Source organism: Chelonia mydas, chromosome 6, assembly GCF_015237465.2.
Source record: "Chelonia mydas isolate rCheMyd1 chromosome 6, rCheMyd1.pri.v2, whole genome shotgun sequence".
NCBI classification, from domain to species: domain Eukaryota; kingdom Metazoa; phylum Chordata; order Testudines; family Cheloniidae; genus Chelonia; species Chelonia mydas.
In genome coordinates this window covers 40,186,174-40,201,555 of record NC_051246.2, presented here as the reverse complement: position 1 = coordinate 40,201,555, position 15,382 = coordinate 40,186,174, and the positions used below count along the sequence as shown (strand labels likewise).

Below are 15,382 nucleotides of genomic sequence, written 5' to 3'. Positions count from 1 at the left end.
AGCTAACGGCACTTCCTCCTGCATTCTCCTCAAAAGTTCCAGGCTTTCTGACTCTGGTACAATGATTGCAATTCACTCATGCAAACTTAAACCCTGCAGCTTACTGCAAAGCCACAATGTACTGCACATTTGGTTGGGATAAACTGGTGGTGTTAACTAGTATTTCCTTAGGTTTCATCTTTAGGTACATTTTCCTCCTAACCTTCACCCCTTTTAGCTGAAAAAGGAAGTATTCATGCACTCAGATATACAGAAATTGACATTACCAACAAAGAGATGGTGATAATGAGTAACAAACTTCAATATAACCAAATATTCCTAGCTATGCACTTTAGCAATACCTCATAAAAATCTTAGTCTGTGCTTGGTCCTCTTAAATAAAAACAAGAGTACGAGAGATACAGGTCTAGCTGGTAAGGATAAGAAAACACAAAAATGCACATGTAACTACAAAGAGCTTATCAAGATAGTATAACCTTGAATTCTGTAAATACTATTTTGAATTAAGTATTCCACACAATTTAACTCAAAACTTGAGAAATTCCGTATATGTAAAGATGCAATAAATATTATAAACAGCATATTTAAGGGATTTGTTTATTTTTGGTTTACAAACAAAGGCACCCGATGTTTCTATTTATGTCTTATAAAAGCTTACAGATTTAACATTTCTTTTAGAGTATCTGTTCCTATGGCAGAAAATCCCATTATAGGAAAAAGCACTTTTCCCTTGGTCCCATATTTTAAATACCGGTATACCTGTTTAATGACCATCGGTTTTCAGACTGCTCTTCCTCCTACTTAACATGTCAGATTTCACTGTTATTTAGTGAGTTACAGGACACATTAACCTTACGGTATCAAAATATAGATCCAGTATGTTCTCATTAATATTTATGGTTCTGGAAACAGAAAACTGCAAACATTAATATGAAAAAAAAACAAAAAAACCCAAAGTGTCCTGTATGGAAAAAAAGGGCCTTCAGATACAATTTTAATGGCTGAGTCATGTGGAATGACAAAATAAATGTACTTAATGTGATAAGTCACTATCATGAATTAAACAGGGTGACTGATGAGTTTGTGTATGAAACAAAAATAGTAATCCACAACTAACATTAATCTCAATTGTAAAGAAAAGCTTGGGGTTTTTAAATGGTTAAGTTTACATGGGAAAGACTAGAGATCCTTATGCTCAAAATGATGCAGTTAGTTCAGTAATTTATTCATTCAATAGCAGAGATTCCTTTAAAGAGTGTTATGGACAAGAAAATCAGCTCAGTGGCTTCACAGTTCTCAGTTGCTCAGTTTAAAGGAATCATCATTAAAGGAACTATGTAAAAACAAGTTATGGTTACAGAGCGAAAAAGCTGTTTAACTATTAATTTCACAATCTTGATACATTTGGGCCTCTTTCCAAGTTCACCCACATACCAAGAATGGAAAAAGTGGGTCATCGGATTCCAGACACCTTCTGCAGAAAATCTACATTTCATTAACAGCATATTTTCAAGTCCAATAACAGAAGATGTACAGGGAGGCAGCTATGACAAATACATCACGGATATTACAGTTAAGTGTAACACTTCGAATCACAAAAGCCACAATTTATTGCACTTTCAACCATTGTCGGAGGTCTCTCACACGTCATGGTGTGGTCCGAAACCATTATAGTTTTGTATCACTGTAAAGAATATTCACACAAGTATCTTTAAAAGGAGGCAAGGTTTTAAGTACTTATTACAGAGTATTTAGCTTCAACAAAGGAAGCTATTCTTTCCAAAACTGGATATACACTCACGTGAAATAAAGTGTTTTCCTTTAAAGTTAGCTTTTCACAAGAACAGCAAAATAAGCTCATTGCACACTTACTTCAAATGGGACAAGAAAACAAATATGTATACATGTTTTATGTAATTTTTGTATGATTAACTCAAAATTTACCTTTCCAGGCATATTCAAAAAACACATACTGGATTTAAGTACAGCACAAACTGATCATTTTAATGAGAACATACCATGTAGGTGTGTCAAATAAAAGCAATGTTAAAAATGTTTTAAAATAGAATTGTAGGCAATTGAGATATAAAGGGAAATTCATTAAGTGTTACATTAAAATAGAATTCAGCTGTTTCTTGCAGTTATTCAATATGTATTTATCCTGCTAAATCAAAATAGACATGCAGAAAAATATATTTCTTCAATTTTAGCCAAGAGTTTGCTACGAAATATTGTAAACTTAAAAAATTCTTAATTTATTTAAGACGTGCAGGATTCCTCTTCTCCCTACCTCCCCAGTGAAATGCAGGTTTGTGTTGGATCATTTTTAATGTGTTTTTTGCAAGTACATTAACTTCAATCCTTCACATAGTAAGAGAATTTTGTTGAGATCATGATTCTTGGAGATAGATAAAAATGGTTTAGCAAGGTATGTGACAGAGAATATACAATTTGTCTTAGCCAACCAGAGCTTAAAAAATATTCTACGAATAATATAAATAGTAGCAAAGGATATGGAAATTCCTCTGAAGAGGTTAATCTTGAACTAGGTGTGTAATTATTAATGCATTGTCTCTGTGTTCCTGATCTAGCCATCATCTAGTGCGAAGAAATTCAACAACTTGCATCTCTGTTCTTTTTACTGTCATATTTCCTTTCCTTTTATTTCTTTTTTCAATAAAAGGGTTGATTCTGCTTTCCGACATGCAGATGGTTCTCACTGACTTTAATGGGAGTTTCATGCCAGTATCTAAGGGCAGAATTAATGTGTGTACACATTTTGAAGACTAGATCAGACAACTAGCCTTTCAATTAAGAGTGATGCATTTCTTTTACTGAAGGAGTCTTCATCATAGCCTTACAATCTTTGAGGAAGGAAGTGAGGGAAAGGTGCTAAAAGTCAAGAACAGAACAACATAAGAAGCTATCAGTAATTTACAAAGATCCACAGTCACTCATATGGGCTTGTAACGGGACAAAACTCACTAATCTAGGAGTCTCAAATAAATAGGTCTACAAACTGAGTCAATATTTTGTTCTTCTTACTGAATGTGCCTATTTACAGTAAAAATTAAAATTAGAAGTTACTTGTTAAGGCAGATTTCAATCAAATGCATTCCAGAATTACACAGTTATATTGGTCAATGATCCAAACGTTTCTCCCCAGGCCAAAGAGTTAAACTTGCTGTGGATAGATTTTTGTTTGTAAGGCTAACACATTTGTCTAATGCCAATTTGATCCAGTATTCAACTGTTTTATTCTCTAAGTTTTCATGGAATACACAATTAAACATTACATATACTGAACTGTATATTTCACACTCCAGGTCTAAGATGATTTCATGTTTTTACAAAAGATGAGATGACTAAGTACATTTTACAGGCTTTGTGCAGTTAGACCACCATATGCATAGATGTCCTAATGCTAAAAATTCTTCTCTTCAGTATCTCATAGTACTGGATGCTCTAAAGTAGGAGAGGAACTTGTAACACAGACTAACCACGAAGTACCAGATGTTTCTCGCCATTTGTGATCTTGCAATAAAGATACGCCAGATCAGGATCACAAGGACTGTATTGAAGCCATAACGTATGTTCCTTAACCTAGGAAAGAATTAAAGAAATGTAAAAGTTTTAAGTGTTGAGAAAACACTGAGCTCTGCAGATGAAAGATGCTATAGAAGTGCAACCTCTAATTTATTATGGAATTTAAGGCATTCCACATTTCTCACACCCCAAGTTGCACTGTGGGCCAAATTAACTGAACGAAGGGGCAGCAGCTCATTTGCAGTCATCCCAGATTAATCATTGAGAAAGGGGCTTGGCAGGAATGGAGAGGAAAGCCACATAACTGGGTTAGAAACCGTACTACAGAATAAACAGAAATGTAATATGCCAACAGTGAAGGGTATTTATCAAGCAAATTCAAGGCCAACACATGGTCATTTTCCAATGTATTTTTAGAAAGGACACTAATTCTTAGTTTCCAGAACATGCACCATTCGTTTCTTTAACAGGTTTAAGATACACAGTACTGACTGACTGGCTGGGGGGGGGGGGGGGGGGGGGAAGAGTGGGTTTTTCAGATATGGGAACCCTAGAACTCACCTACAACTTTAGACTTACTCTTTTTGAAGACAGGATCTCAGACTATTTTAAAAGCTTAAAAACATTTAATTTACTTTGTAATGCATCTCTGAAGACTATCTTCAGAGGTGTGAATCGAAGATCGTGTCCCTGAACCATGTAACAGGACTTTGTAGCTTCTCTAATCTGCCGTCATTCAGTTTGTTTTTTTTATTTAAAATAAGCACAATTAGTATGACTATTGCAGACAGCTCAAAAACAAAATGCAGCCAAACAGACACAATAGTACTTCACTCTCTAGATCAGCTGAATCATTTGCCTGTTTGCAGCCTCTATAAAAAAAGTTATAACACTATTTGTATCATACAAAAAGTGTTCTCTTGCTCCCTGACTGGAGCGAGATCTGTTCTTACAGTAGACATAAGTAATTAAATTGATTCTCCTCTTTACAAAGCTAGATGAACTGCTTGGTGAATTTTAAAACACTCTGTTGGCCAAACAGATCCTTCTTCACACCAAACATAATAATAAAAAAAGACATTGTGATTATTACAACTTCTAAGCACTGTAAACATTGCACTGAAATCTACATATCAAGAAGACTAAGTTTATGAATTTCCAGAGCTCATATCACTGTCGCATCAGGTCAAAAATATTTAAATGTTCTCATAATCAGCTGTGTAGGATTTACATATAAAAAGCAGTGGGGATTATAACACAACTTTATACATGTAGATACTATGGGACCTCTATAGTAACACAGAAGAAAAGTTACTGACAAGGGAAGCCAGTCACAGTTTGTGATAAACAAGTGTTGCTCAGTATCTGAATATGAGAGATGCTGAAGACAGTCAAAGCTGCCTTAATGCAAGTTATTTAGTGGCTTTTTGTTTATTTTCACGTAGTGTCCAATTCATCTAAGCACCACAACTGTAGCTACTATATTACTGTGCTTCCAGGCACTAGACGACACCAAGTTCTCCTCTCACTCTTCCTTCGTAACTGGCAGCAGAACTCCCCAATAGACAAAGCTCTGGTGATCTTTAACTGGCTCTTCTTGCTGTGCAGCTCAGTCTTTTCTTTATCTTACTAGAGATAAGACAAAGCAGCACATTGCTCCTCCCCTTCTCTGCCTGAATGGCCACAAATGCTTCCAGAAAGGGTAAAAATGTTTTTACTGATTACAACCTGTGTAGAACTGGTATGTTCTGCATGCAGATTGGTCAGACCACTCAAAGAAAATAAGCCAACCTCTCTCATTCACGAAGTCCTAACAAATTTACATATTGAAAGGGGTAGAATTCACGGACTACCGAATTTGGACAGTAACCCAGTTGGCACTGTGAAAGCAGATGGAAGAAAGGATCCCAGCCAAAGTTCAGGTACCCAGGAAACAGAAACGAAATTGCTTTGCATGCCATTTTTTCCAAAGCTGGTATTTGCCCACCTTCTGCAGTGCAGTTACTGTTTCATGTCATAGCCAAATGTCTCTCTCCCCATTGATACTAAATCCAGGCCACTCTCTTACTCCCACACTGTGAAAGCCTATCCGTCTTCCGTCCGGGGAAACAGTTCTATGCAGTAGTAGTTTATCTCAAGGGCCAATCCTCTGCTAAGCCCCCCACATCAGTCCTAGATTCAAGAAGTAGATTCCTTCAAACTCTAGGCAGCTGGTGGCTGTATATGGCTAAACAGGCTCCCAGTCCAGACTGAACACCAGACCTGAGAAAAAGGACACTCCAGAGCCCAAAACTCTTTCAGCTCAAAGAAAGTTTAATTTAGAAAAGTCTACCTCAGACTGAAGCATTCCTAATACTGAACTGGACAGAACAGTTTCATGGCAACAATGCATTGCCCATTGTATAGGGCGGTTGGGGGCAATGTCAGGAGGGTTAGGAAGGAGAGAAGAGGAGCTACACCAGAAGGACTCAGCAGACAGCAGAACCAACTGAGAGAGTGGCTCCTCTATTCCAAAGCGAGGGAACACAAGACAGACCCTTTCATTTCCACACAGAACCAGTCTTCCAAAGCATTACAACGAACTCTGGTAAGAATGGATTGATCACTTTGTCAGTCAGAGGGGAAATAGTTTACTCCATTAAAATTATATTAATAAAGCATGATTAAGCCATAGGGCAAGAAGGGACTGAGGTAGACAAGGAAAGGAAAAACAATACGCAGAAAGGGAAATATATTAAGAAATAACTGAAATGCAAACCTACTTCTTCAAATGTTTCCTAGCTGCAGGGAGACCTGACATTTCCTCATTCAATACATATTTCTTAGTTCCCATACAGTAGTTCTCCATGTATTCTGCCCAGTGTAACTGTCGAACATCAAAATTAAACACCTACATAAAAAGAGAACCTAATGGTCAAAACTTTTAAGAAAAAAATCATTACATTAACTTTACACATCAGTCTCATAACGCAAGAACAAGTCACGGTCAGATACCTCCATCACAGAATAATTACAAGGAAATAACAGTGTCCTGTGCTTTCACAAAAAAAAAAACACACACCCCAAAGGCCAAAGATCTAGATTTTCTTTTCTGGCCTCACCACAGGCTTAATGTGTGACCTTCAGTAAGATAGCTAATGACTCTGACTCATTTTCCCCATCTGGAAAATTTCTTAGAAGTATGTTGCTTTGCCTTACAGAGTTGGTGGGTATGTCTGTATTGCAAATAAAAACCCACGGCTGGCCCATGCCAGCTGACTTGGGCTCAGGCTAAAGGGTTGTTTAATTGTGATGCAGGCGTTCAGGCTGCAGCCTGGGCTCTAGGACCCTGCACGTCTACACCACTGTAAGCCCGAGTGTAGACAAACCGTCTAAAGAGACCTAGGCATTTATACTATGGTTTTCCATGTATTCAAATTGATGGCATTTACGTTATTCTTTAGTATTATTTAATGCTGCAATAGACTGAATGGTCTAAGATTTTGTTATTTTAGTCCTTCAGCCATTTTCTATGTCACCTGTGTAGTTCTTTTAAAACACACTTGACTTGTAGGACTTTACATTCTGTATGTATTCTATGTGGTTACCACCTAAGAGAGTTTCTTCATCACTGTGACAGGTTTCAGAGTAACAGCCGTGTTAGTCTGTATTCGCAAAAAGAAAAGGAGTACTGGGGCACCTTAGAGACTAACCAATTTATTTGAGCATAAGCTTTCGTGAGCTACAGCTCACTTCATCGGATGCATCAGGGTGGCATCCTGGGGGGCGGTTAGGGGCAGGGGTTCAGATGGGTCAGAGGTTCTGAGGGGGGCAGTCAGGGGGCAGGAAGTGGGAAGGAACGGATAGGGCGCAGGGGCCAGGCTGTTTGAGGATGCACAGCCTTCCCTACCCGGCCCTCCATACAGTTTCACACCCCAGTGTGGCCCTCAGGCCAACAATTTGCCCACCCCTGTGCTAACTCCTGAGCATCCATGCTGCCAATTCACAAAATAAGCAGCTTCACAGTTCACTTGGATCACTGGAAAATATCAGGAAAAATAAACCCACTACAACTGAGGAGACAGTCTCCTCTTTCCTCCTCCTTCCCCCAGCAATTAATCTTAACTCAAATACTCAAAATATAGAGAAGATTAACATACATTTCAAGACATGCATATAAAATGCAAATATACTGTCAAACAATCTAGAAATAAAACTTTCTAGTGCCAATATGAATTATGCTCGAAAGCACTCAAAAGTCAAGTTTAATATCTTAAAACATTTTAAATCCTATTTTCATTTCACATCAAGAAAGAAATTCCATTATTTAACTTTCAAATTGTTCAACAATTACTTTGTGCACATTCTTCAATTTTAGGACACCTCTCTGTAGGGCAAAGGCTTTTGGTGGCTTTGCAGCAGTCCAAAGTATGTTCTTATTCCCCTGAAGGTCAGAACAAGAGACCAGCAGTCCAGAATTGCTTATTTAAGGAAGATGATCTGGGATTAAGTTTCAAAACACAGATACCAACTGGCTGTTCTGTTTGATCAAAAAGTATAAAGTGCAGTGTGTCCACTCTCCCATTAAAATCTGCACAGCCTTCAAACTTAAAATCAGAACACCACAACATCTCTAGGTTAATGGAAGAGAAGTAGCTGCACTAGGTTTTGCTCATTATTTCAGACAGACTCTTTACCCTGAATTTTGGGATGATTTTAACTTTTAAAATAGGTTTTGGGAACACGAGTCTTTATCATTTGCTTTTTCTAGGTTACTTTCATTTAGTGTCACTCAATTATTCACAGGATATTTTATATAACATCAATGTTAATTTAATACTGTTTTTATTTTACATTGCTTTACCCACTGTATGTTTATCTTGCTCTTTACTAATTGTTTTCATTAACTTTCAGGTTTTGCACCTCACCATTCATTTATGATTGCATGCACACGCTCTAGTGTGCCTTCATCCAGAATGAGCATGGGTGGGAGGAGGGAATAGAAGAACAGAGAGCTCAATTTTTAGTTGAAAGAAGAAATGGGGGAGGAAATCATCCGTTCAAAGCCTCCAAACCAAAATAAAACATTTTTGACCAATGAAAGTGCTCCCATCTAGGTACATATATTAGTTGTGCTGATGCCTAGGTACTATGGATATGAACCTATAAGATTCTTGTTCAAATGTGATGGTCTTCTAGTGAAGAACTGTATTAGCATCCACAATGCTGGCCACAACTGACCAGGATAAATAGTTTTCAGCATCCTGTCTGCAAACTCAACTCTTCATAATACCATTCAAACATTATGAAATCATCTAGTGAAGACCAGCCCAAGGTAAGTTGTAGGTGCTCAGCACCAACCAGTATAAAATAATTCTACTTCTGTTGATGGTAAATGAGGTTTAGATACCATTTAATAAAAATGTTTGGAGTTCCTCAGATAATTTGCACTTTTTATATTGAGTTTATTATAATTACTTTTATCGCCTCTCCGGCTTAGATGTGCTTTTTCAGAGTGAATCTTACCAAGTTTACAAAGTGCTACATCACGTACTTAAGATACACGTACTCCACAAATGTATCCTTGCTGTAGAAGACATTCTACGGGTAAAAGAACCATATATTCCTGCTTTAGCAACATCTTTCACACTATCTGAAAACCACTTGGTAACTCTGGAAGAAGACAAGAAACTTTGCATAACTTTTTCCATCAGTGCTGAAGACTGAGTTGGGTTATGACATAACTTAGAGAACAAACATGGAAACTGGTTGTTTCTTCTGCTGCAGTCTGAGTGTATGTAATCAAGAGAACAAAAAGGCCCTGACACATACTAAACAAAGACAACTGTGTCAGAAGAGACACAGGGCAATTAAAGTTATTTAGTTTTAACTGCACTTTCTGAATTTTGGTTCAAGAGCCTTATTACTGCTATATAATACAGCCCCTGAAAGAGACCAACCAAGAACTGATAAACATGGAGCTTGTTCTCTTTGTTCCTGGATTTATGTACTTTGTACAAAATGAGTAAACAAGCATAAGTCTGCTGTCTCAAAGATTGCTCTGAGTTGCTTCTCAAACATTTTCTTGTCTTGGAAAAAGACTGGGATTGTAATAGAAGAGTGACGCTTGATCTTTTTCCAGGCCCTGTCCCTAGAAGCAAGACTGTACTTTAAATATTATTGTTGCTAGCAGATTTCAGGATGGTTTTTCCTAAATAATGTGGTTGTGGATTTATTTTTGTCTGAAAACTATATTAACGCTCAGCTGAGGCATTCACCCACATCACTTATTTAATCCATGTTAGAAAACAGTTTTTAGACTCAGATTTAATTTTTTTATTTGTTTGGACTAGACTGAACAGGCATGTATTGAGCCAAGTCATTTATACAGGCCAATGATAGTGGCACTCACAGTGGGGGTTGTGGGTGTGGATTGTAGGGTGACCTTACGTTTTGGGCTATTTTACATGTCTGGGAGCCCCAAAATGATAGACTACCAACCTTCCCTTAGGGTAAGGGGATTTAAAACCTGGGCTCCCTTTGGTCTTTTTTTAAAATCAAAATTGGGGTTAAGTTTATTCCCACACCCCTTCTCCCTCTTAACATGGGGGACAGGAGAATTTCCCTTCCCCTGGTATTTTCACCCCCCATGAGCCCTTGATTGAACATATTCATCAGCAATTTCTGCAGCCTCGAAAACCGTGCAAGGCTTTTTGTCACAGATGGCTGCCTTCACCTCATGTATAACCGCCCATAACAATTGCTTCTGGGCCATCAGATCAAAGAGTTTTTCATAATCACCTTCAGTCTCTGCCCCCATTATCCATTTTCTTGTAAAATTACACATTTTATGCAGATATTCAACAAGTGATATTGTCAAACATCTTAATATTTCTATATTTCAATTGACAGGACTCAGATGTAATCAAACCTTTTCAATAGATTTTCTTTTAATTTTCTTATACATCTTAGCATCACCTCCTCCATATCATTAAAAACTTCTCTGGCTTTCCTGATTAATCTGGTCAAGAGAACAGGCATTCACTTATCCTCTGTGATCTTGTGGATACCATACAATCTCTCAAAAGGCAGACAGGAACTCTTCCACACAGTCCATCTCTTTGTAAGTCAGGCAGATTCTCTCCTACTCCCTGGTGCCGGAGGGGAGGAGGGGGAAGCTATTCATTGGCTGAGAATGCACCAGTATTTTCAGTTGCAATGTGTGAGCTCTCTTGTTGTTCCATGAGTCTCCGGTAGGCTCTCTCTTCAATCTGTTTGTTGGCTTTGACTGCTGCCATATGTTCCACGTGTCTTCAGTGTGATCTCTCCTCAGCCTCCTTGGCTTCTCTGGTATCCCTGATCAGCAGCTCTGCCATCATTCTCTCTTGCTCTTGTTACTTCCTGGGCTGCCAGGTACTGCAATTGGGCCTGTTCCCCTGCAGCGTCTGGGGAAGCAGGGCCCTCGGACCCCGGTCAAAGCTTATGAGCCAAGCTCTCAGTTCCTAATCTGAGGCTTTAATGGGCTATTCCCCTATTTTTACATAACTTTCCAAGGCCTTTTGTGTCAAGACTATGATATGACTGTGATTCACTCATTGTGAGTGATCTTTAACTCTTAAAAACTCTCAATATTAAATTTAAACTTTTAACAGCGCTGGCGTTATGATCTAAAAGCCCAAATGACCTGAGGCATGTGAATCCTGCAAACACTACACCAATTGTCACACTGTCTGGAGTGATTCATGACTATGCGTGCCAACCTCTGGGTGGAATATTAAAAAGCAGGGCAGGCACCCCAAATTGGTGGTATGTTCTATAATGAGAATTCACCAACCCAGTAACAAATGTGACCTCCTAAAGCACTTATCATGGAGTCACAGACAGTTGCCTTGGGCATTCCAGTCTATCTTGCCACCCAGACATGCTGGACTTAGTGACAGTTGGTTGCAATACACCACAGATCACAAAAGATTCAGGGGTCTTCCAGTCCCAACAGACCAGTCATTTACCCCGGGTCAATTTGTATCTCAGACCCCACACCAAAGACAATGCTTGTAGCCAATCCTACAGTAAAACTAGCTATGGATTTGTTAACTAGGAAAAAAAATGAGAGCATTATTTACAGGTTAAAGCAGACAAACATATATACACAAATGAGTTACAGTCTATGGTTCCAAAAGCTTGAGAGTTGCAGCAATCTGTCAGCACTGAATGTCTTTTAGAGCTAACCGATGCCAAGAAGCAGGGGATCTCTTGCTTATGTTTAGGAATCTTTGCCCCCCCCCCCCCCCCAGAGTCCAGAGAGCATAAAAATCCAGTTGCTCCTTATCACGAATTTTTATGTGCCCTCACCCGCAAATATAAGCTTATGGACAAGTTCATGTGCAGACCTCTCCTTCCTGGAGGGAGTTAGGAATGCAGTCAGTCAAAGTCTCTGTTCTTTAATGCTCCACAACGTATCATTTGCCTTCAAAGGGCCATCCTGTCTACAGGACGAGCATTTTACCTTAATCAATGCTGCTTCTACTGTTTGGTGAGCTACACAATTACAGAGATTTACAATGCAAACACGCAATATAACTTTGTACCATGGACTACAGAGATAAGTGAGATTAATACATGCAGCATCCCACAAGCATTTCATGAAGTCTAAATACAAAACACAGTTATAAATCCAGTACTCATCTTAACTATGCTAACACATAGGGGAACTACATTGTTTTTCATCGTGAATTTGTCAGTCTTCACCTGAGGCCTCAAGCTTGGGCAAGGACTGGTACCTGGTCTGCCAGCATCACAATAATCACGCATTGTCCTACTCTCACAGATCACAACATGGAGCCATTTTTTACTATCAAAATGGGGGGAAGCCATTTTCATACATTGTTTCTGCAAGCATAGCTTCTCCCCCCTCATATGAAAAGGACATAGTTATTTTTTAAAAAAATTATGAAGTTATGCTGCTGCCTTATATTTTAAAAACTGCTTTATCCATATTACACCTTACCACACCAGGGGCAAAAATTTGATAGGTGAAATGGTCTTTGAAAACACACACACCTACCTTATTCATGGTGTACACAAAAATCTTAGACAGTTATAGTGAAGCTACCAGTTTGATTTTTTTTAAATAGGTGGTCCAACTGGATCACAAAGAAACATTACTTATTTTAATTAAACTTCCATTACCCAGTCTTAAGTAAATAGATTCACTTCTTTTAAATCCTTAAATGACTGACAGGAGGCAAGTTACACAAAGATTACTTGCCTTTTTGTCTTCAGGGCTTAGTTGGTTCATTAGCATATTGACATTCTCAGTGTTCCAAATCCAAGAATTACTTGTAAAGTATTCTATTAACATCATGGCCTTGTGAAGACGGGTTATAGTTTTCATCATCCTATTGCCCAAGGAAAGGGATTTACAGGTTACAATAGCAAAAAAACATGTCCAAAATCAACATACCCATACCATCCAAACCACCAATCTCAATTTCCCCATAACACAATGCATTAATACCAACACAGCAACTCCCAAATCACCCAGCACACCAAGCATGACTACCTTTAACAGATAAATAGAATATTCCTGCACATTTTATATTTTTATTTTTAAATGTACCGGAGATCCAATCTTTGCCAGCTGTTGCAATCCGAAATTTTGATTCAGCAACCTAAAATAGCGTTCTAATGGTTCTACCTTTCAAAGTATTTAGAAAAGAAATATAACAAAAGAAGACAGATATTAGAAGAGCATCTTCCTACTAGCTTTTCTTGAAATTCTAAAACACTAACAGGTTGAAAAGACTTTTTATTCATAATAAAAATATCTATTCTTATGCATAATAATTTAACTCGATGGAAAGTATTTACAGCCAAATTCTATGGTGTGGCTGATGGGGGGCGAGAGGGAGGAGAGAAGAGAAAAGAGAAAGAGAAAAGAGAAGAGTGTATGCAAAGAAGGTATAAAAGATCATATTTGCACTTCCCTAAGTCTACTGGTAGTTCGAGTTCAGGGGAACTGGCTCAAGTTAGAGCAGCCCTACTACGGCTAGAAACAGCCTCAAGTAGCAGAGGATTGACATAGCAAATGCATGGCCTGGCCCTGCTGCCATTCTTTGTCTCCACTTTGTTGGCCACAGGATAGGGAGTGGTTCAAGGTCTCTATGCCATGGAGCATCCCCCTTGCAGAGGGGCGATCCCTTCCTAGGTGGCAATGCCTACAGAGCAGTGGCAAAGCAGCCACTCCGGAGAATATCGCCCCAAATATGCAGAAATATTCTATCATCCTTTATTGCCCAACTTAAGCCACTCTGTAAAGTATAACATTAGGAGTACAGTGGGATTCAATAATAAGAATCAATCTGGGCAAATTCCTTGTTGACCAGAACATCTGAACATGGATCCATGAAACAATGAGTTTTGCCCAGAATGGAAGTTTGCATAATAAGCAAGTTCTCCATCTTGCCAGGACAGCGAATTCTGCTTGGTATTGTAATGCAAAGGCTAGTCAGTCAAGTTATATATGGTTCCAAATGACACTTGTACAACCCAACATCCTTTACCTTACTAGCTCACAAAAGGACCCATTTCTTTCCTGCTTTTGCAGACTCCAAATCAATCATTTCCAGTCCGATCCTTATAACTGAATACACTGATCAGTGTAAACAAGGGGATGGAGAGGAACAAGAAGCAAAACCCACCACCAATATGAAACTGCTTTTGGACCACAACATTTGCTTCAGAAAGTTGAATGATCATTCACAGTGAGCAACAAAGGTCACTTACAGATAACTTCTTTGAGAGTTGCCTCTGAGCATTCACACTTGTAGGTGGTATATGGCGCTCCTTGATGTTAAGTCAGGGAACCTCAACCAAAGCAAAGTCCGTTGAACTATGTGAATGCACCCTTTAGTGAGGTCAATGGCCAACATCAATGTATAAGGGAGTTCAGCCATTATCCCCCTACCCCTACCCGCACCCTCAGTTCTTTCTCCTGGACCATGGAGTCCCAAAATGTGAAGAGAATTCTGAGACAGGAGGGAATGAGGGCAAGAAGCATGAATGCACAGAAGAGATTTAAAGAACAGTTACTAGTAAGTAACTTTCCTCAAGGACCTCTGTGCATTCCCACTTGTGGGAAAATCATGAACTTCCTTGTCTACAGGAGCTGAGTAAGATCTTTATGCTCCGATTTTTTTTCATGCCCTCGGAATGAAGTGCTAGGAGAAAAAGGAAAAATCCTCCATTGGAACTGGATACATCTGTTGTCTCTGCAGGAGACTACTGGCAACGAGAAGGGTGTCAGCAAGCTATCTACCTGAACTGAGTAGGCACTTTCAGATAGCGAGAAAAAAATCCACCCTTAAGTTTTGGCTGAAAGATATCAAACAGGTAATCCAGGTTTTGCACAGGAACCGCAGCAGCGTCCTGCTCAGTGGCTTGTGGAACTGGTGGGGAAACCACTGAAGGGCAAGTGTTTTCATCTGCTGATGTCCCATTAATAGGGAAGTCATTGTCATCATCCTATCTGAAGCTGAAGTGGCAATTCCAGTAAGGATAACTAAGCAGGTACTGGAACTGGTGGATTTATCAGCAAGGCTGGAGTTCAAGGTGAGGCTACTGGTTGCACAGGTGCCACTGCCAGTAGAAGTGAAAGTTGTGGTGGTGGAAGCATAGTCATTGGGACCAGGTACAGAGACCATGCTGATGCCATGTTTGTACGGTGAGACAGTCTGACAAGCCATATCAAACTGAACTCTTAGGGCTCCCTAAGGCCCCCCACAGGGAATCCCCCCAGCTGGAGGAACCCACAGTTATTCAGACGAGGTCATGTGGTGTGGAGATCCTGGTAAAGTTC

General features: G+C 39.1%; 1 protein-coding gene across 4 annotated transcripts in view; it reads right to left on the bottom strand.

Moving 5' to 3' along the window:
• Window positions 1–583: 583 nt before the first annotated feature.
• Window positions 584–15,382, bottom strand: part of FAR1 (fatty acyl-CoA reductase 1) — a 72,370-nt gene continuing 57,571 nt past the window's right edge. For all 4 annotated transcript variants that reach the window (XM_007058691.4, XM_037899854.2, XM_043548901.1 and 1 more), the window contains 3 exons: window positions 12,794–12,923; window positions 6,309–6,436; window positions 584–3,603 (listed from right to left, as the gene is read on the bottom strand). In XM_007058691.4, the coding sequence (XP_007058753.2) occupies window positions 3,441–3,603; window positions 6,309–6,436; window positions 12,794–12,923 (421 nt within the window). In that variant the 3' untranslated portion in view covers window positions 584–3,440. The remainder of the gene's footprint in view (window positions 3,604–6,308; window positions 6,437–12,793; window positions 12,924–15,382) is intronic.